The sequence below is a fragment of the Tribolium castaneum genome, chromosome 2, assembly GCF_031307605.1.
Source record: "Tribolium castaneum strain GA2 chromosome 2, icTriCast1.1, whole genome shotgun sequence".
Classification (NCBI taxonomy): Eukaryota; Metazoa; Arthropoda; class Insecta; order Coleoptera; family Tenebrionidae; genus Tribolium; species Tribolium castaneum.
The window spans coordinates 22,655,528-22,677,258 of record NC_087395.1 but is presented as its reverse complement, the minus strand read 5'-3'; the positions used below and the strand labels follow the sequence as shown (position 1 = coordinate 22,677,258).

General features: G+C 44.0%; 6 protein-coding genes across 9 annotated transcripts in view; 3 read left to right on the top strand and 3 right to left on the bottom strand.

The window, feature by feature from the left end:
• The first annotated feature begins 265 nt into the window (after positions 1-265).
• Positions 266-2,787, top strand: Drep2 (DNA fragmentation factor-related protein 2). 2 transcript variants are annotated; one of them, XM_008199867.3, is made up of 3 exons: positions 266-674; positions 954-1,224; positions 1,278-2,787. In XM_008199867.3, the coding sequence occupies exons 1-3, from the start codon at positions 663-665 to the stop codon at positions 2,294-2,296; spliced, it is 1,302 nt and encodes a 433-aa protein (XP_008198089.1). In that variant the 5' UTR covers positions 266-662; the 3' UTR covers positions 2,297-2,787. The 2 variants fall into 2 exon arrangements, with proteins under 2 accessions (XP_008198089.1, XP_974468.2); XM_969375.5 differs by having other exon boundaries at positions 270-674; positions 1,281-2,787.
• Positions 2,788-6,621: 3,834 nt separating this feature from the next.
• LOC663280 (serine/threonine-protein kinase pelle) lies at positions 6,622-9,055 on the top strand. Its single transcript, XM_008199862.3, has 4 exons — positions 6,622-6,930; positions 6,977-8,165; positions 8,430-8,579; positions 8,625-9,055. Exons 1-4 carry the CDS (start codon positions 6,746-6,748, stop codon positions 9,030-9,032), a joined length of 1,932 nt encoding a protein of 643 aa, XP_008198084.1. The 5' UTR covers positions 6,622-6,745; the 3' UTR covers positions 9,033-9,055.
• A 95-nt stretch (positions 9,056-9,150) lies between these two features.
• Positions 9,151-11,554, top strand: LOC663261 (uncharacterized protein). Its single transcript, XM_969317.4, has 2 exons — positions 9,151-9,357; positions 9,401-11,554. Exons 1-2 carry the CDS (start codon positions 9,249-9,251, stop codon positions 11,485-11,487), a joined length of 2,196 nt encoding a protein of 731 aa, XP_974410.1. The 5' UTR covers positions 9,151-9,248; the 3' UTR covers positions 11,488-11,554.
• Positions 11,555-12,412: 858 nt separating this feature from the next.
• Dnaaf3 (Dynein axonemal assembly factor 3) lies at positions 12,413-13,904 on the bottom strand. The gene has a single exon (XM_969298.4). The coding sequence runs from the start codon at positions 13,829-13,831 to the stop codon at positions 12,500-12,502; it is 1,332 nt and encodes a 443-aa protein (XP_974391.1). The 5' UTR covers positions 13,832-13,904; the 3' UTR covers positions 12,413-12,499.
• A 783-nt stretch (positions 13,905-14,687) lies between these two features.
• LOC107398644 (uncharacterized) lies at positions 14,688-20,545 on the bottom strand. Its single transcript, XM_015983469.2, has 7 exons — positions 20,441-20,545; positions 19,281-19,555; positions 18,621-18,692; positions 18,315-18,385; positions 17,871-18,262; positions 17,338-17,714; positions 14,688-17,152 (listed from the first exon to the last, which is right to left on the bottom strand). Exons 1-7 carry the CDS (start codon positions 20,543-20,545, stop codon positions 16,891-16,893), a joined length of 1,554 nt encoding a protein of 517 aa, XP_015838955.1. The 3' UTR covers positions 14,688-16,890.
• Positions 19,453-21,731, bottom strand: part of mmd (mind-meld) — a 161,461-nt gene continuing 159,182 nt past the window's right edge. The window contains exons 12-14 of one of the 3 annotated variants that reach the window (XM_064354726.1): positions 21,542-21,701; positions 21,253-21,358; positions 19,453-20,927 (exon numbers count right to left, since the gene is read on the bottom strand). In XM_064354726.1, coding sequence (XP_064210796.1) covers positions 20,678-20,927; positions 21,253-21,358; positions 21,542-21,701 — 516 coding nt within the window. In that variant the 3' untranslated portion in view covers positions 19,453-20,677. The remainder of the gene's footprint in view (positions 20,928-21,252; positions 21,359-21,541; positions 21,702-21,731) is intronic. The other 2 variants (XM_064354727.1, XM_064354728.1) reach the window with 2 other exon arrangements.

Genomic DNA, 21,731 nt, shown 5'->3' with positions numbered 1-21,731 from the left:
TTTAAGTTAAGAATGTATTTCAGATTGCTGGCAGTTTAGAGAAATTAAAATACAAAAGTCAAAATTAAATTTCGTATTTAATTTTTTTTTTTTTTGATTAATATTAGTTTATAAGTAGATCGGAATATGTGCGCTGTGATTATTTCATGTAAATAACATGAAATTTTATGAATACAAATTCTAGGAGGTTTTTGTTGTTCTTTTCCTCCACTTTACATATTTTTTTGTGTTATTTGGATTTTGTGTGGGTATTTTTGGGTGTGGGAGAAAAAATGTTGGTGGCGGGTAGTAGTCAAAGTGTCGTTGTGATAAAAGTTTTGTGAAAGTGTGAAAGACGAAGAGGTTTCTTGTGGGCGCAGGTGCTATCCGCCTACCACTCCATCAGTGGGCAAGAATGCGCGTGGGGATGCGCGACGCCAGGCGCCGCGCCGCACCTTCAACGTAATCGATCGGACGCTAGGGGGCGCGTTTGTCGGGGCAGTTTGCAGGGTTGCTGCTTGTAGGGGTCACAGATAGTCCGATTGAATTTTGGTCGAGAATGGACAAAAAGAGACGGATCGGGCTGAGAATATGCGGTGCCGTGGTTTAGTGACAGTGCCGGTGCCATAGAGGAGTGCGCGGGCCAGCGGCGGGACGACGGCCGCACCATAAGAGATGCCGTGATGGCAAGAGAGGTATAGTTGATGATGATGATGATGATGGTGGTGATGATGATGATGGGGAGAAGGAGGAGGAATAGTTTTTGAATGTGTTTTTTTGTTGGGGGAGTGTGGCTGATTGTGTCGGTAATTTTCGGTGGGCAGTGGAGCGCGCGACGAGCGGCTAGAACGGCAACTAGGTGCCAGATAGGGTGGTAGGTGTGGAGTAGGTCAGGTCTGGTCGGGATGCGGTCGAGTGCACAAGTCTGAGCGGTTGTCGGTCTCTGGCGTTGATTGGAGATGGGTGTGTTGCAGGAATCCCGCGGAAAGAGACCCTTCAAGCTATGGGACGGGCGTCGTAGTGTGCGCAAGGGGCTGGTGGTGGGGAGCCTCGACGAGCTAGTGCAGCGCGGAAGAGACAAGCTCGGCGTCTCCATCGGAGAGCCGGTGCGATTGGTGTTGGAGAGCGACGGTACCCAGGTCGAAGACGCCGAGTACTTTCGGACGCTACCTGCCAACACCATCCTTCTGCTGCTGAGGCCGGGCGAGCGATGGCTGCCCGCCGGCGTGGACGTCATCCGAGCAGGTAGGTAAAGGGCTGTCCGGGTAGCGCGTGTGACCCCCGGCCGTGTCTGTTAGTAGCCATCTCAGCGATCCCGAAGATCGTGTGCGAAACGATCCACGCTTTGGAGCTGCACGATGAAACGCCCTCGTGGAAGATCATGGACAACAAGGGCCGCGTCACCGTCGTGCTTCACTGGGACCAGCGTTCGGCCCCGACGAGGACCTCCTCGGAGACGCCGTCGCCCGCCCCCGGCAAGTTCTCGCCGAGCAAGCGGCCCTCGCTCGTCATCCAGACTTCCGTGGGGGGCAAGAAGGAGACTCTCATCAATGATGTGTACGTGCCTCCAGGCCAGCCCCAACCTCGCTACTCCAGCCCTCAGATCACTGTGATAAACCACGACGACGTTAAACCCGTTCATCGGCTGTCCAAGCAGGGCAGCTCCTTGGAGAGCGCCACCATTCACATCCATACGCCCGAGTGCGCCCACCACGCTCACATGCCCCGCGCCGGTAGCCCCCAGAGCAACGGCGCGATCGAGTGCGACTTCCACTGCTGTGCCCTCCACGAGGAGGGCCGGAAGATAGCCGTGCACAAGAGCGTGGCCACGTCGCCGATTCAAGATGCTCAACAGCAGACCTCACCGCAACCGCCATCATCTAGACACGTGCGTTTTTTAGACATTGAAGGTGGCGGCCGACACGGCGGCGGGCAGTCCGAACACGAGAGCTCCGAAAGCGAAACGGAGAACACCGTGATGGAGGACGAGGCCGTCACCTCTGAAAAATTCCTGCTGTTGATCGACCAATTGAGCGTCGATCAGAAACGACATCTGAGCATCAAAGATATCGGGATCATACTCGAAAGGCTCAGCTCGAAAATTTTGGACGTTGAAAGGTTAGATCGCGAGAGCGAAAGCGACGATTGCTACAACTGGACCATCAAAGCGACGATTCGCGGCGATGTTCTGCGCGAATTGGGCGTCATCTACAACGGCAACTATTACGCCATTTCGGAACATCCAGGTTACAAGGAGGAGAACGAGGGGGTCATTGAGGAGGCAGAAGAAGAAGAAGAGGAAGAAGACAGGCTGTGAACTGACAGCTAACGACTGCCAATGTCATAATGCACAAAAGCAGACTCTAGTAATAAGCACAGGTGCAAAATATCACATATCGGATGTGAACTTTGTAAACCGTACTCCGTACTGACTTGCCATGGTGATCGATCCTTCTTAAAACACGCGTTGCGAGTTGTGCGGGGCGACGACTGCCACACCGTCTCGTAGTCTAATAAACAAAAAATATTGATACCTATTGGAAATTAAATGAGAAAAAGATAAAACCACAAAAAAATCATTAAGGAAAACATAGGAAAACAAAATTAACGACACGACTTGACTAGTTGTATAGGGTTGACAATCGATTCTCGATCGGTGCGATTCGATTCGTTCGTTTAAACGAGTTTTTAAGTCACCGACGATGATTACACACGAATACTGATGCAAAAGAACATGAAAAATTGTGTTTGTATAGGTATCCTTGTTAATCATGTAAATCATTTATAAATAATAAAACTATTCGCTTAGATGGTTGTTTGTTGTGCGCGCGAGTACGCGAAACGCGTCGCAGGACTCTTCTCATGATGACTTTCATTATAACATTATTACACTCAACTATCCACCGTGGACGTGGCTTTAGCCGCACGGGGGACCCCTAGGATTATATATAAACGCTTTGTACTTTTTATAATTATGTGGATTGTACGAGTACTTAGCCAATTTAAAGTTAATTATTTTTAAGAAATTATTAGCCCAGGTCATTTAGATGAGACATGATGATTCAGTATTTATATAAAATATATTATATAAGTATATAAGAGGAAGTTGTTTAGGATATTTGAGATGTTTATAACTGGGTTACTCGATGATTGATTGATTGATTGATTGTATATTGCTCAATTGTCCTTTTGTTTTTGTAATCATTAACCACCATCGGTCGGGTATGTTGTGATAAGATATTGCCGAGCGCGATATATATTATATATATTATTGTAATTAAGTATATATAATATTGAAGAAAAAAGAAAGCTAGGGTTGGGGGGTGAAACGGGCGAATCAATTTGGGACACTTGGTGATTTTTTCATGAGAATGGAAAGCAAACGTAGGTCTATATTAGATAAATTAATTATAAAGTGAATAAAACTGTGCAAAAAAATTGAAAAAAAATTTTTTTTGGAATTTGATCTGGGGGTGCGTTTCGGCTCCGCGGTCCGTTCGCACGCCGCTTGTCTTGTTGAGGCGTGCCTCGGAGCGGAATCGCATCGATGGTCGATGGACGCGTCCCAGCAAACAAACAGCAAAGAACAAACGACGTCGAGTCCATCCTCCGCCAAACATGTTCTAAAATCTAATTACCACTGCCATCAACCTGTAAACCACGAGAAAATTGCAAAATTCCGGGTGATCAGCTGACGGGACGGGACGGGACGACGGGCGGGGCGCCGCCCCCCGCCGGAGGCCCCCATCGATCGCCGGTGCACCATCGGGACCCCGTCTTGGTGGTGCACGGCCCCGAAAACGGGAACTGCACTGCGAAACCCGAGTCGGGGGCGGGCCGGGAGCGGCCGGGTCGAGCGGCCGTTGACTCCTGCGAGGGGAGGACGCGCTCCTGTCACGGCACACTGCCCTACTTCCGAGCGGAGGGGCGAACCTATCATTCGGCCTCCGGTGTTATTATGCAATACGTGATAATTCTCATCACTTCCATCAGACGAGCCACCAGCTCCGGGTACTTCGTTCGTCGTGCGAGTGAATTATTTATTACGGCGTCACTAACACATTATTCATCGCGGATTTTTCATTCGGTTTTCGACGTATTATTATAATTGTCGTTCGTTCGTTCGTTCGTTCGTTCCTTCGGTCATCATCAAGCAAAAAAAGAGCAAAAACGAAACGAAAAAACTATTCACTCATCGTTTCTACATTGTTCATCATCATTGTTTTAAATAGGAAAATTAATGTTAATTAGATAAACAAGAAAGAACTATTATTTATTTCGATATATTATTGAAACCATTATTCAAATAAACAAATTAACGAAAGTAGGAGATTTATTCAATTTTATAATGTTCTTGGTTTACATTTATAAAACGAATATGTACTTTATATATAAATTTATAAGTCGGAAAAATATAACAGTACAAAAATTATTTACATCTTTCAATCTCAAATAAATAAGAATATTTCTGCAATTACACCCTCACGATCCCGGCGCATCCACCATTGTCCACTTCCACCAAGCTGCTGAAATAATCAAAAACTTGCAAAATAGTAATCTTTTAATAGAAAAAAATGTAGTTTTTAATTTAATTTTTAAATTCATAGGGGATAGTCCGTTGGTGCATCGGAGAAAAAAATTTACATTCTGTTATTTATGACTTCAAGTAATAAGATTTTCTTGGAAAGTATCGAATTAAGTTTATCTATCGAGTTTTGTGAGTGTGGACACTGGTGGCTTGTTTTTCGGGTGAATAGCTTGTAAATAAACCAGCTCAGTTCTGCTAACTCCTTTGAATATAACGCAAAGGTAGAACGCAAATCAATAACAAAATTAAAAAATAGAATTTTGAACGTGGGTTAAACAACAAGCGAACTTTATTATTTACTCTATTCCATTGTGATCTGCACGTGTCTAGGTGACTTTAGAAAAGGTTAAAGTTAAACTGAGAGAAAAACAGAATTTTTCCCAACAATGAGTTAGCAGATAAGGGTCACGTCAAGTAAATTTTCCAAAAACAAATATTTGTCTAGTGTATAAAATCCACTTAAGTAGGTAAGTAATTAACTACTGTTTTGTGCCTTTTCCCCGTTTTATTTTTAATTTTACGAGGCCGTCAAACGTAGATTAAGTAACATTATTACAGGAAACGATCTTATCTAATCCAAAAACAAAGCAGGACCGTTGCAATAAAACAAGCGTAAAGTCGCAGCCCCCTCATTAAAAAACATTCTCCCGGCGCATCCACCATTTCTCAATGCAATTGTTGCATTTAACCTGGTTTTGCCGAAAGAAGTATCGATTGCTTAAAGTTCGATCCGCATTCCTCGAGTCCCACTTTCGCGATTTTATTCACAAAGGGTGGGTGGCAGTCTTTAGGTCCAAAATGGCAGGAGTTTTTGTTTTATAGGTAAGTTGATTAGGCGAGGTGTGCGCGCCGTTGTCCTGCTGCTGCCGCTGCTGCGGTTGATAACTCGCTCGTCGCTGTGCGCTGGTGCAGGAAAGGGAGTACGCGAGAAAACAGCACGTGGGCGGTTTGCAGGATGCAGGAGTTGGCCCGGGCCGCATGAATGAAGCGTGGGTGTGTGGGCGGGGCCGACGTGGGCGCGCCAGGGATCTCATATTTCACAGCGCCTTCGCCATGAACGTGGTGGCCGTTCGGGTCCCAGATGCACACACTTCGTTACGTGGTCGACGGGAAATGTCAAATGTGAACGAGGGGGCGGCTTTTTTCAAATTACACCGCTTTTTTCAACGGAAATGCCAAACGGCCCCGACGTGGGGAGACTTATTTAATAAAAATGTTAACAACATTTTCTGTAGATAAATGTGAACACAGAAATTTGATTGCATACCTACAGTGGATTTTGACATAAACGAATTTTATTTTCTCGTTAAAGCATTCAGAAAGTGTCTCAATTTTGAACTGGTTTTTAATAATCAGTTTTTAAGCTTTTATTGCTAAAGCTAACACAAAAAATTATTTGATTATTTATGTTTAAATAACTGGATTTGGGACCACGCACGGTTGGGGGACGAGACAGCTAATTACTCGAGTGGGCGAACGACTTTGGTATAGTTATACACTTTCGATCATTATTTTGACGCACCGGGGGCGCACTCCCACGAGGGCTTTTGGGATAATTAAATTATTTCATGCGCCTTTAACCACTAAAAGTTTTTTTTCGATTAAATAACGCATTATTTTAAATCAATCGCTCTGATCAAAACTATAGGTGATTGGTTCTTATCATAAATTATTACCACCGATTGGTTTTATTATATAAAATTAACTCTAAGAATAACAATTAAAAAAATATTTTTGACAAATAAATGGGTAATTGACTTTTTAATTATCTGAATTTTTTATGAGCACAAATGACGTCAATAAAGTAAGATGACGTCACTAGCAATGCGCACACCCATCGATCTATCTCCTGGGCTAGGCCAAGCAATGACAAAAAACGATTTGGCATTTTAGAAGAAGCAAATGTGGATCAGGGATTTAATTAAGTTCGTAATATTTTTATAAAAGAAGTATTTATTCGCATAATTACAAAAAAATATTCAAATTTCAAACGTAACGCCAATCCGTAATATTATAGTAATGCCCACCAGAGGCGCTGTGTTCGTGTCAATTATTAGGGAATTCTCCCTTCTAAAGTTGTAATGTCAGTGTCAGTGTCAGTTTCTGTGTTTAGAGGTTAGATTTTTGTTTTTGTAAATAAAAAGTGCCTTAATTACCCGTCCAACCAACGGAATTGCAATGGATCCGTCCGTTGAAATCAGAAAATTGCCTTTGGACGTGCGCTCCCACCTCATAAGCCTTTTGGAATTGCAGGACTCTTGGAAAAAATTGATGGCCATAATACCGCAAACACTGTCTCTAAACGAGTATAAATGCGATATAAACTTCAATAACCCGGCCAAATACCGGTCGGAGCACTTCCAGTGAGTCCCCCAATTTTTCCTATTGTCGAAAACACGTAAATTTCAGCATAATTGAGGACAACTCCGTCAAGAAGCGAATTTTCTGCTCGGAGATTTTGTTGCGCGAGTGGGGCACCTCAGGTCGGGTCAGGCCCGCCGTGGGCCACCTGAAATATCTCCTGCAGAAGGCAGAGCTGTTTCGTGCGGCTGACTACGTCGCTGTTGATATTTTAAAGGAGGAGCCGCCTCCTAGGCCCGCCAAAGGGCCAGCGGCCCCAGTTGTGTTCAATCCGGACGAGTTACTAGACCCGGAGACGAAACGAATCGAGAAAATTCTGGACGAGATCAACTACCCCAGTTCCGCAATCGAGAATATCAACAAACTGAATTCGTTTAACACAAACTTGAATTACAGCGGCAAAGAAACGACGAAAGTGATCCCCAAGATTATAATCAGCGAATCACCGGATGTGGAAGAGACGCCGCCGCCGTTTCGGCTACCGGTCGTTGTCCAGAAAGTCAAGTCTGAGTCGGATTTGATTAAGTTTTCGCAAGAATCGGTTTCAAACAGCGATAATAACGCAAATGTGCCGCATTTGTCGTCGCTTTTGACGGATGAGGCGTCCAATAATAACATTCCTGCCGTAATTAGCGATTTAGTGTCACAATCGAGCTCAGAAACCACTGAAAATGCCGATTCTGCGGTCAACAGACCGGAGTTATCGTCACTTTTGAACCAGTCAAGTGACGACTCTGAGCCCAATTTCAACGTTCCTGCAATCAGCGAATTGAGTCTGGCGTCAAGTTCCGACTCTTCGTCAAACTTCCCCGCTTTGAGTCAATTAATCGATTCTGAGAAAAATTCGCGGTCGTGTTCGTCGCCGCTCCCGAACTTGTCGCTGAACACTCCTTTGCCACACTTTAGTTACTGTGATTTAGCAACGGCGACTAATAACTTCGACGAGACACCGGTGGCCCAAGGGGGCAGGTTTTTGGGGTCGGGGGCTTTCGGTAAAGTTTATTTGGGTGTGGGGTTGGTTAGTAAACCAGTGGCGGTGAAGAAAGTCATTTTGGAAAATGTTGACGTCGTTCGAGTTGATGATATGGTTACTAAACAGTTCCGCAACGAAGTGGAGATTTTGAGTAAATATGAGCATGAGAATTTGGTGGCTTTGAGGGGCTATTCGTGCGATGGCGACACGTATTGCTTGTTGTACGAGTACGTCCCTGGAGGGGCACTCAAGGACCGGCTACAGGTCAGTGTTTGCCTACTGTGAGTAATTTTTAAAATAAAAAAAAAACAAACGAGATAAGACAATAATTGGGAAAATGAAAAACTTTTGTTAATCTGATTTTGTTTAATAGTTTTGAAATTTTTTGCCTGAAAATTTCATAAAAAATAAACAACTCGAAAACTAAAAGTCCTAGCAAAACGGTTTGTTGAAATCCAACAATTCTAGGTCAAGACCTAATAATTTTCGAAAGATTTTTTTCTTAAGATAATTAATAATTAATTTTAGAAACATGAGTTGATTTGGACGGAAAGGCTGTATGTAGCAATGGGGACAGCGAGGGCGATTGCGTATCTCCACACTGCATACGCAAGCCCCTTGATTCACCGTGACGTTAAATCTGCAAATATTTTACTCGACAGTAACAATAAACCAAAGGTTGTTTTTCGGTAGTTTGTTACAAAATAATCACTTTTTCTTCAGTTGTGCGACTTTGGGCTAATTAAACGCGCTCTCAACCAAAATACAAACACCGCAACTACAATTTTCGGGACTTCGGCTTACATGGCACCTGAGGCTTTCAGGGGAGACGTTTCAGTAAAGTTGGACACTTTCAGTTTTGGAGTCGTTTTGCTTGAACTACTCACTTCAATGCCTCCAATGGACGAAAGCCGGGAGGGAGTCGATTTGGTTACTCATGTGCAAGAAACCTGCCAGGACGGTATTAAACCATTGTTAGACACAACAGTTGGCTCATGGATGGCCAATAGTATTAATTTCGGCGAGAAATTATACGAGATTGCGACGAGTTGTTTAAAGGAGAAGAAAGAGAGACCCACTATGACATCAATTTGCGGTATTTTAGGCGATCTAGTCCAGAAATTTTTATAAAAGAATATATTCCATCAAATGATTATGTTATTTGACCCGCTTAAAACCCTCTTCCTCTGATTGGCTCCTATTAAATTCGTTATTCTATGATTGGACGGTTTGAAAGCTGTGCCAACGTAAATCACAAGTTGGTCACATTGAACGTCAAGATCCCTTAACCTTAAACTTGTGTTTTCACGTTTCAAATGCAGCACGTGTGTTTTATGAATCGGTAAAATGGGCAGAAAAGCGCGGTTTAACACGGAAGGAGTCCTCGTTAAACGAGGGCCTGGCAAAAAGGCAAAAAAACAAAAGGACCCGACGTTTCCGAAAGCGTTACTCAATGGTAAAAATACACGAGTGGTTTTCGTGTCTTATTGAACTTGTAGGTGATTCCGACGCGAAAAAACTGAGCCACAGACAGAAACAACGTTTGAAGAAAAGACTAGTTAAGAGGAAAGATGTGGCAAAAGTCGCTAAAGAAAGTAGTGAGTCAGAGCAGGAGGATGAAGAAGTGTGGTTGAAGCCTTCTGTGAGTCAAAATGACACGAAGGTTTTGCCTGGCGAGGGTTTCACGGACGATAACAAGTCCTGGCTGAAGCCCAAGCGGCAAGTTGTGATTGAATCTGAGGAAAGTGACGAGGAGGATTGTAAAGTAGGGACTTTGAACGACGTTTCGGACGATTCTGAACCTGACGATGACGACCTTCTCCCGATTGAAAAGGAGAACAAGATACTTAAGCAGCAACAAGATGAGGAGGAGCAGCTCGCTGAGGACGAGCTCCAAATGAACATTGCAGACAGCGAAAAGTTCAAACTCCCGTCAAAGAAAGAACGCGAAGAGACCGCAAGTTTGCAGGAAGTGCAACAACGCATCCGTGACGTGATCGGAGTCCTCTCCGACTTCACCAAACTCCGCGATGAGAAACACTCACGTTCCGACTACTTGGAGATGCTAAAAGCCGATCTTTGCACCTACTACAGCTACAACGACTTCCTAATGGAGAAGTTCATGCAGCTGTTCCCCCTGACCGAAGTTTTGGAGTTTCTTGAAGCCAGCGAAGTCCAAAGACCGTTGACCATCCGCACCAACAGTCTGAAGACGCGGCGTCGCGACCTGGCCCAGGCCCTGATTAACCGCGGGGTTAACTTGGACCCGGTGGGAAAATGGAGCAAAGTGGGCCTCGTTGTGTATTCTTCCCAAGTTCCGATCGGGGCGACCCCTGAGTATTTGGCCGGTCATTACATTATTCAAGGCGCTTCGAGTTTGCTACCGGTCATGGCGCTAGCGCCGCAAGAAAACGAGAGGATTCTGGACATGGCGGCGGCCCCCGGGGGCAAAGCCTCGCACATCGCCGCGCTGATGAAAAACACGGGGGTCTTGTTCGCTAATGATGTCAATAGCGAGCGAATCAAGGCAATCGTCGGGAATTTCCACCGGTTGGGGGTCGTTAATTCGGTCATTACGTGCGTGGACGGCCGAAAATTCCCGAAAATTTTGAAGGGATTTGACAGGGTCCTGCTGGATGCGCCCTGCACCGGGACGGGGGTTGTGGCGAAGGACCAGAGTGTCAAGACTAGCAAGGACGAGCAGGACATTCAGCGGTGCTATAATTTGCAAAGGGAGTTGCTCTTGGCGGCGATTGATTGCCTTAATGCCAAGTCGGAAACCGGCGGATATTTGGTTTATTCGACTTGTTCGGTGTTGCCGGAAGAGAACGAATGGGTGGTTGATTACGCTCTGAAGAAGAGGAACGTTAAGTTGGTCGATACGGGACTGGAATTCGGGAATGAAGGCTTTACGAATTATAGACAGTTTAGGTTTCACCCGAGTTTGAAACTGACGAGGAGGTTTTACCCGCATACGCATAACATGGACGGGTTTTTTGTGGCCAAGTTTAGGAAATTCTCAAATTTGATTCCGACGACTGCGGGCGAGGAGCAGGGCGAAAAGAGGGAATTGGAGGAGGAAGTGGAGGTTGAGGAAGTTAGCACTAAAAAACAGAAAAAGAATGGAGAAACGCAGCCGAAAAAGGCGAAGAAAAGTAAGGAAAATAATACGAGTCAACAAGAACTGAAGGAGAAAAGTAAAGAAATTAATACGAGTAAACAAGAACAGGACGAGGAAGTGAAGACTAAAAAACAGAAAGCGAAAAAGGTTAAGCAAAATGGGGATATTAAGGACAATAAACAAGAAAAAAATGCGGTTGTAGATGATGGTAAGAAGAAGAAAAATGTAGTGCAAAATAGTAAAGCGGATACGAGGAAAGAAGGAACGAATTCGCCGAAAGATAACAAATTGAAAAAGGAAAAGTCCGCAAGTCCGGGCAAGAAGAATGTGAAGACTGGTGAAAAACTCGATTGGGACAAAATTCCGAAAGAAGCTAGTGTGAAGCTTAATAAAAAGATTAAGAAAGTTAAGAAGAAACAAGTTGGTGTTATGAAGAATAAAATGTTCAAAAAGAAGCATACATAAAATCAATCATTTTTATTTAAATGTTCATTTTTTATTAATAAAAATAAAGCAATTATGATTAAGTATATATGTGATTTTTTATTGCTTACAAAAAATACCATCATTATTTTTATTCCTGATAACTCCGTAAAGCACCACTTTTGAAATAAACTAAATAAAGTAAAGATTTAAAAAAATCTTTAACCTTTCTGGGTTAAATGGAGACCGACATTCTTGTAACTTTTTTTCTTACATTTTTTAATTTTTTCTTTGTATTCGCAGCTGAAGAAAATTGGACGTATTGCAGTTTTTTAATGTTTTTTTCTTATGTTTGTCATGAAAATTTCAATCTTTTTTCTAAACTGTTAGTGAACTGCTTATTTAATTTAATTTAAATAAATTTTCAACAATTCGTAGCTACGAGTATGACGGTTTAACGCTCAGTATTCTCCTTTTTACTCGGCCGCTTGAAATTTTTGGGCACAAAAAAATAGTTTATATTATCTTAGCTAACAAACTACGTTTTATCTCAAAAAACGTGTTTGAAGATTTGAAAAATGCAAGCATGGTTCTATTTTTTGATTTATTTTCAACGAATAAATTGTGTACTGAAATGCAGAAAATATGTTACATATGCGTATGTAATGAAGTTTTCGTTTTTTTGTTGTCCGATTTAGCGATATCTTATTTTATTGCAGCATTTCATTCACTGAGTATCAATTGGAGTCATTATTCCTTTCCGAGGGGCAATATAACAAAGCCTGTTTCCCTAACAATATCAAATATCAATTTGGTAGAATGTACTCGTACATGGTTGAACAATACGCATTTCATATATTTTTTTGTGCTTTAAGAGATGTTCAGTGGGATTTATTCGGTGATTACATGTTCACACTATTTGACTTGGAATTACGAACCGAATTAGTTTGTTGTTAAAAAAAGCAAATAAAACAATGACTTTTATTTAAATCACTATCGTCGAATCCTAAAAATAATTTGTTCATAAAAATTTAATTAACACCAGTGTGCGCACTTAGGCCTTCACAAATCTTGCAAAATTGTCTTTGCATGGATCAAAACAGCTCTCTGTGAGTTTTGACCCCTCTAGGGCCTTTCTCACGTTCTCACCGAACTCTTGTAACTGTTTGTCGCGATGCGTTACCACAAATTTTTGGTTTTCCACTAAAACTAGCCCGTCTTTTGCCAAAACGCGGTCCACCAAATCCTTATTTAAATGCTCGGTGTAAAAACACCCAAAGTAGATTATTTGGAAGAACTCCCGGTACTCATTTTTGTGCAGCATTAGCTTGAGGAGCGACAATGAAACGAATTTGATGCTTACATCTTCTAAATCGATACACTTATTTTTGGCGGTGTTCCGCGTTTCGTTCGTTTTGGTATCAATAACCCGTTTTTCGCCGACTTGCATAACCACGGGCCCTAGCTGTTTATCGGAGGTGTTTCTGTGGGAGTACGTCTCCCCGTATTGTATCTCGTGGAAGATTTGGCAGAGATTGCGCTCGGTCACATCGGTGGCTCTGTGCATGTTTTGGCCGTTCGTAGCTTTGAGATAGTTCTCGTCTTCGCATTCCAGTCCGAACGAAACGAACGGACCGGTCTGCATGTCCCCCAAATACCCATAATGGACGAACTTTTCCCCGTTCGGGATCGCCAGACACACCATCGATCGGTTCGGCTTCGAAACTTCCGATTCCAGCCACGAAAACGCGACCCCGTTTAGTCGGAAATTGCGATACTCTTGATTACACAATTGCTTGCCTCCAACTGAATGGAGCCTCATGTGGAGGTCCCAGTCGAAAGCCCCCAATTTCGAGTCGTACCTCACGCCCAAATTCTTCCTCAGACGCCTGTCCCAATAATCGCAAATGTCGAATTCGTCGCGACCGCACCAGAATTTCAACAAGTTCTCCAGATAGTCACGTTCTTTGTATTTTATCTCGAGGGTCACGAAGGGCATTACTTGGTTCAAGTATTCGTAGTCCGTCACCATTTTCACTAATTGGGTCGCTGTGGCTGTGAGGAATTTGGCTACGGCGGGCCGCACAAGCGTGTTGCCGTACAGTTCCATAAAAAACTTCACTTTCTGCACAAGGCCCATAATTGAGGGGTCTTGCAGGGCCACGTTTAGGAGGAGGAGTTGTTTGGCGATCGTTTCAACGCTCGCTTCCATCACGTAAAAGTTGAGTTTGGTGGTTGTGTGTCTGTAACGGCGGGCTAGCGTTTGGAGGACGTGGCGACTGTCTGCACCTCCGACGAGTAAAATGTTTAGCTCCTCGGGGAGGGTTTTGTTTTCTTTGAGGTATTGTTCTTGGAGGTCTAAGGCTGGAGATAGGCCCCAGAACATTGTAGTGGCACTGTCACTGTCAGTGGGAGTATCGAACTAACGTTGCCATGGGGATTACGCCAGATGGTAATGAGGTGGAGGAGCTGAGGGATTTGAATTTTTGACGGTGAACACAAAGCATCCATTTCTAAAGAGATTTTATATCAGATGGAGGATCGAAATTCAGTTTTTTCCCTTGAATTTAAAGTATTTCTTTACAAACTGACTAAAACCTGGTGGCACAACGTATTTTAACTAAATACGTTCAATAAGTTTAAGTTCTTCGTTTCAACTTTGTTGAATCAAATCCTTGCTAAAACGCTCGGTAAACACTGAAGTAAAGTAGTTTTCGACACAAATATTTTCTTGGTTCAATCCGAAATAACTAAATGATTTTTGTGCGTGTTTTGATAATTTTTTTTTAAATAATTGCTCAAAAAATTACTATAAGGGGCCAAAATAATGTTAGTTTCGATCTAAATTAGACACTTTTTGACGAAGTTTTGCGCTTAAAAAGGAGCTAAATATCTGAAGTAAGTGAGTTTTCGTCTAAACGCTCGAAGTATTTTTTGCTTTTGTTGGCAAATTTCGTGATTGTTTAGCATATTTCTCAAAAAAAAGTTTCAGATCATTCTCACGTCATCACTGAGAAGTGGAAAGTATGTATAAGTGTGTTAAAAAAGTGGTTTAAAGAATTACGAACGCTTGCAGATATTTGAGAAACACCTTATTGCATAAACTTTCGGCGTTTTGTTGGAAAAAATTAGGACACTGAAGACACTCTAAATCTGTCTCTGTTAGAGCGGAAAATTTGTGTCGTAATTTGCGCTAATTTTGCTGCTTTGTAAGGTTTGAGAGCTGTGGAATAAAAGTCGCATAGGTAATAATTAATTTATTTTTATAGGCAGTGTGATTAAATCGTCGTAACACTATATTTACATCCATCTGTTTTTCCTTAGAAAACTTTGCAAGTGATTCCGCATACATGTGAAAATTTCTCTTATATATTACCCTGAAATCTTCTACCCCCTTACAAATAAACTTCAACATACATAAATTTTATTAAATACAGTATAGGTTTCATAAGATATTCGATTATAAACATAACATTATGTACAGAGGGTACAAGATTTAAACAAATAATACAACAATGAGCAATTTTTCCATCGGGTATCCTTTATAATGTACTAAATATTTGAGACTTTTTGGTTTGTTCAAATTGCAGCTGGTGTGTGGTAAATTTGTGCCGTTCTCTGTGCTAAAAATGAAACAAACTGTGCACATTTTAGCCGTAAAATGATTAACGATGCTTCCATTAGGAGGTACTATTGTTAAATGACCAGTTTGGCACGTCTTTTATTATATTTCTCCTCGTTTAATAACTGAAAAACGAATATTGTACAGCAATTTCTAAGCTACACAATTATTATTTTGGTTCAGAAACTGAATTGCACATTGGATCTTAGGTTATTATAATATGGACGTTATAATTGACATTTAATTATTTATAACGTAAGTATCGTGTAAAAAGCAAACAAATTTGAGTTGTTTGATTCTTTTCTCGTCACTCGTAAAGGGGCACACACAACTAAATCGAAACCAAAAGTGAGAACAAACGGTGCGGACCTTCCCGGTTTTATTTCTTTTGTAATGAACATCGCAACAATGTCTATCGTTCCAGTAACTCACGATTTTCTTATGTACATTTGCACACTACTTGCGCTGGACTATTTTTCTCATATGTCATTTTTAAAATTCTGCAGACTTCTTCTACTGAGCATTTAGAATTGTTTTAGTCGTGGTGAGACCTGCTCACTCTTAAGGCGCGCGGTCTGCGGCGCCACCTGTTGTTTAGATATGTCAGCCTTGCGACGGGTCGCGGCCTTAAGAGTCAACGTCCACTTAAAACGAATTGAATAATATCATCTAACAACTAACTCAATTCGTTCAGGAACAACACTACACATACTGTACCCACTCACGACTGTTTTTGAAAGGTACTGTACATCATTCACCGAAATGGATGGAGAGCGTAAAAAATATTCAACAACTTTCTCAACAGAAACCTCAGACAGTTCAATTGATGCAACTTAGCGGAACGTAAAGTAATGTTGGTGTCGTAGGTAACGTACGCGTGAAGCTAGGTTTACACGAATCGACCTGTCTTCAACAAAACACTCTGCGTTTAGTACGATGATTTAGGCCTTCGCCTCCGTGAAGTATCACTAAAGAGAAACTGGAGACTAACTTACAAACTACAATAAAAAAAATCGCCTCGTGGAACGATTTCGTGTTGTATTTTATTAATTTGTTTAACTGTAACGTTTTTTGGCGGACTTCACCTCTCGAGCGGGCTAGGCTAGGGAAGCAAGGGCGCCGACAACTAAGGCAAAATCGGGAATCTTCCAACATTATACACACCACGGATTTAGAATTATGCATGCATTTCCTTAATCAACTTTGAATTAGTTAAAATGCACGTGTCTCTCTGTAAACAAATTGTCAACAACTATAAAAGTCAGCCCGAAAATGCGGCTGCACAACACTTAACACGGGGAGAACTGTTCGTGTCACTCCAGCGGGGGTTAATGCGGGGCGAGGTCGTCGTCTTCTAGGACGTTTCAGTCTTTTAAGGTTGTTACGGTGCGTCGCGGTGAACTAGCTGGCGATGACGACGTTTAGTAAACAGAAAAGTCGGCCGAGGTCGGCCCTGCACGGGCTAGAACGTTCGAAAGAAATACAGTGGCTAATACTGATTTCGAGGCGGTTTTTAAATTCGAATTTCGGGTCAGGCTCCAGATTCGTTCAACTCAACAGGAAGCGGCGGAAACAGACAGGCGGAGGTATAACACGTATCAAAAAGTGTATAGACGGAGGAATGATATAACGCGGCGCCGCCACTGTATTTCCCCCAGGCTGCGTCGGAGGATGAGTCTTTCGGGCGTGCAGGACCGCCGGTCACACGTTGATTTAGAATATTTCCTACGTACGTTGATCAGTCACCATCACACGCAAAATTATGTACAGGTCGTGTCACTGGGCGCTTGTCGCTGAGAGTCTACCCTGTAATTCAGTCACTATCAGTGTTTATACTCGGGGTATCGCTTGGGCCGGTGGATGGTGGCGTGCTCCGGGTGGGGCGGCGCGCCAGGGGGCCCGGGGGCGGGGACAGGCGCTCGGGCGATGCTCGGCGGCTCCTCGCTCGTCGAGCTGCTCGGCGAAGGGAAGTACTCTCGGGGCACGGCGCCGCCGCCGACGCCGCTGACGCTCGCACTCGCCTGTCCCATGGCGTCCTCACTCGCCCATCGGGCCATCTGTTGCTGAGCTTGAATAAATTCATCACTAGAAAACAATAAGTATAACAGAACTACCAGGCGCTGGTAGCGAGCTCGAGGACGCGGCTCCAAGGGCCGCAAACCGGCCGCCTCTCGCGGGGCCGAGTTTACCGTCCTTGTTCTCGCCACTCGACCCTCCGCCCGCAAGCGGGCGCTTGCGGGCGGAGGGTGGGCGACCGCGCCGCGCTTTACCTTTCGCTGTCGGGGGTGTCGCCGCAAGGGGCCCCTCTGTCGTGGTCCGCGCTCTCGTAGATGCTCTCCTCCTCTGCCTGGTGGTGGGAGTGCGGGTGCGGGTACGGGAGTCGGCCGGACGGCTGCCGGTACCGCCCGTACACGAACCTGCTCTCGCGGTGGGACTGGTGACTGCTTTCGCTGCAGGCAGAGGAGGACTCCTGGCGGTAGTGTCGGTCGGCCTCCGTTTCCGACATTCGGATGTCTTCCGAACCGCTAGGACTCATGTGTCTCGAATGGTGTTCGAGTTGACGGATCAAGTCTTCTAAATTACGAATTCTAATAGGACCACATGGCGGTACCTCGTCTTCGTCTTCCTCTTCGGCTTCCACGACGACCTAATTAAGCAAATTGTCACGGGTGTACCATCGAATGATGGAGAAAGTCCGGATTTTTAAGTTATTCATTTTTAACGAAATTGTAATTATGGTGGATGCGCCGGGTCAATTATTTCAAAACTAAAATCCGGACTCTGGCGATGAATGCGGACCCACCTGTGGCTCGCATACCTTCTCCTGACTACCACACCTCTTGTATTCCGAGTAACTTTCGGCACATTGCTGCAAACTTCTCCGTAAAAGTTCCTCGCTAAGGGCACTACTGCTTCCGGAAGGTGTGGATGTGCCTCGATGCGAAGCAGCATTCCTTAAAGCTTTAATAATATCTTCATGATAACCGTTTAAGGTTTTTAAGGTACGTTCAACTTCAGATGCTCCCGAACCTGACATTAGTTGAGTCATACTAGCTTCAGCTTGACTCATCAGTTCTTCAGATTGGGCACCATCTCCCATCGATAAACAGTAATCGTGTTTTTTCAAGATACCTTTCTTTTCGGGCAGCTTTAGGTTGTTGTGTTGCAAATCGATGAAAGACACTGATTCTTCTTCTGTATTAGAATGCGTCAGACGTGTAATTAGCGAAACGTATTTTGAACATACCCGAGTGTCCTTGATCGTCCTCGCTAGTCGCCCCAACGCCCATTCGTTTAAGCTGCTGCATTTTGTGCTCCCTGAAGATTCACGTTGCACAGATAAATATTTTTGATTAGTTTTTTGTCCGTGTTCATCAACCGTAACATTGATGGCATGCAAGCGTGCAAAATCAAAATAAAAAGGCACACAGTTTCTGTTAAATGTACTCGTATATTGTACGTACAATGAACATAAATATAAAGAAAATAAAACGTGGTAGAGAACAGTTAAATGCAACATTTAGTGTGTAACCATCACATCAATTTCACTAACTGGAATTGGGACGGTCCTCCGGCGCCCATGTGGTTCGACGAGCGAAACAACACCCTTTGTGAATCGGCCCGGCTGACAAAAAATAGTAGTGTCTTAGTATATCTGGTAAATGGTACAGCCACTTTTGAGTACAAGCCGATGTGGGTTGAGTTTTTGTTGAAAGAGGGAGTGTGTCGTTTAAGTTTTTGTCTTGGATGGGTCAAGTGGCGGAAAGAATAGCTTTCAAGTTCGAGCAACGCATCAAAATGTATGACGTGTCCGCTTTGCATCGTTCGTGTTTTTGCTTGTACTGAAAAGTGCTCAACACTGGCGAAAAAATATTATTTGCAGATTAAGCCGACGCTACACGTTGCAATAATATTTTTGTTGCAAGTTTTTGCTTCGGTTCGAAATCGATACCGTGAAGTGGATCTCGAACCTCCGCTCATGTATCATACAAGAAGAGACGATGCCATTGTACAAAGCTTTTTCATAAAACCATTCACTAAATGAACATCCACTGAATGACCTAACAGTGTACATCACTAGAATGACCGCTCATTCAAAAATAACGCAATAAACGCAAAGTAGCGGAAAAGAAAAAATGTATGGACTCTCATTCACTCAGCATTCGCGCAAGGTATTGAATGGCCGAAACGTGGGATCTGGATGACGACTTACCCGAAAGTTGCGACCCCTCCGCCTAAGGTCAGGATCTTGTTTGCGTTATCTAAACTGTCCTCTTGCGAGTGGTTTCCAGCAGTGTGGATGTAGTTTTTCGGAATAGGCTTTTTGTACGGTTTCTCATATTTGCGAACGGTCGTCTTCCTTCCAGTTGTTAATTTACATAAACCGAACAAAAAATGGAGGAAAACGAAGAACCGGATTAATAATTGATCTCGAACGACGCGGCGGACTCGACTCGAGGAGAAATAAACGGCTTCGTTTACGGCTTGTTAAGACCTGATCATCCTCCAAGAACGACTCTTTTATTGTGTCTTTCGAGGTGGTCACGTATCATGGCGTCATCAGGAATACGATATTCCTGCGCCTGTTTTCAATTAACAAGGGGCGGCTCGAGTCGAGCTAGCTCGCCGCGTCTGGCGTCGAACATGAAGAAGAAGAATACAAAGGACATGCCCAGTTATTGGAGTAAAAAATGTGACAAAGTTCTGGTTTTTATTTTTGACTTTTGCAGGTATGGAAGCGGCGTGTCTGTGACTTGAATAATTTATGTAAGTAAGTGTGTTGTGTAAGTTTAGTGAATTCTGGGGTGAGGTTAGAAAGGGCGCATACACTCTGCTCGCATTCATAAGGCAGCAGTGGCTAATAGAGACAGAAACAGACATTCCCACATTGCATAACTCACTCTTATGCATATATACATGACATTAAATCCCGAGCGCATGCAATATATCGAGCTACATGAAACAAAACACCTACAAACGACATCTCTTTCGAGTCGCTCGTAGAAGATAATGAGTAGGCGATTGATTTAAGTGGATATTGTCGTTGGGGGGTGATTCGTTCAGCTGAAAAAGATGGCGCATGCTGCATGCTTAGGTTTGAGGTGGAGTTTGAAAGATTTACAATTTTACCGCAGCATCCCAATCATTTACGGTGGGAGGGGGTTGCGATACACGATTCATAATCAAATCGACGTCCAACCTGATGGGGCATTTATTGACTGCGTCAATTACACAGGCGTAAAATACGAACTCAAATTGGATTTTGACATGGTTATAGTCGGATTTTTAATATCTGGCGCGATCAAAACTCGAAACTAAATTATCTATCCGCACGACCGATAATTCGCACGCTGAACAAATTAACGTGCCAACCAGCGCCCAGCCAGGCCCAGTGCCCTTTTCCATGTTTTTGGCATCCAGAAAGAGAGTTCGTATTCGTGCCGCTAGTTCGCCGCGATTACGCTGCGAGCGGCCCATTGTAAATCTGTGTGTGGCAGTCGCAAACAGATATACGTTTAGGCACATATCGGTCGGTGACGGATCGTCGCGTAGCTCTGGGCCGGCGATGCGTCACCGAATGTTGAAGTAGTAGAGCTACACACAACTAGCTTAGAGGCAAATCAAACGAGAAGTAAAAACGGATCGCATCGCAACGTAACGAAAGAAGCGAGAGCGGATGCTGAGAACGTGGATCGCTACCTGGATGGTCTGCTCACTAACCTGAGACAGAGCGAGAAGTTTTTGTGTACTACGACTGACCTGTAGCAAAGGGCCATAGTTGCAAACAGAATGAACACACCCCCTACCACCGACATGAGTGTACCCACGAGAAATATCGTGTTGGACCCGTGATAGTCCGCTGAAGGTCCAGCAGCGCAGCGGAGGCGAGACGGGAGGCAGCGGTGCGACGCACGGCGACGTCAGTCATCATGCATCAACACACAGGCGAAGAGAGAGAAGGAAAGCACCAATGAGACAATATACAGACACGAACGCGGGCCGATGGGCCCCGTTTTCGCTATACTTAGTATCAAAGTCGTTATTTGTACAATACACACAGAGCAAACACATTCGGAATATAAATATAAATGGGATAATATAGTGTTACTTCACGAAAGCCTATGTACAGGACATTGCGCAAACTGTACTCGGTCATCACGCCACGGATCTCACTCTGTATATACCTGTAGCAAACGGCCACAACAGCAAAACAAATGAAGACGCCTTTCACCACGCCTACCAGGATGAACACCATGGTCAGCGTTTCCAGGTTGTCCGAGTTGTTGTTGCCTGCGAACGACACGCCATTTCTGAACCGACCGTCATGTGCTCTGTGTTTGTACACAAGCAGGCTAGAAAGTGATGTACGACACCTCGGTATACTGGGTGTCGAACTCACTCCCGCCTGATTATAATACGTCTTTTTGCCGGACTGCTGCTGGTCGAACCGTTTCGACAGAACCGCATACATACCGTAGGGGGTTTCTTTCTTTTGCATGCTCTTCGTTAGGTCAATCGCAGTGGTATCGGGGGCGCGCGTCGACATCGGCAACACCGCCACCTCCACTTGAAGCGAGCAGTCGGGGCCGCCCCAGCCCAACTCGCAGTAGCACTTGTTCAAATTCGTGCAAAACTGGAAACAAACAACAACCATGGAAGCTAG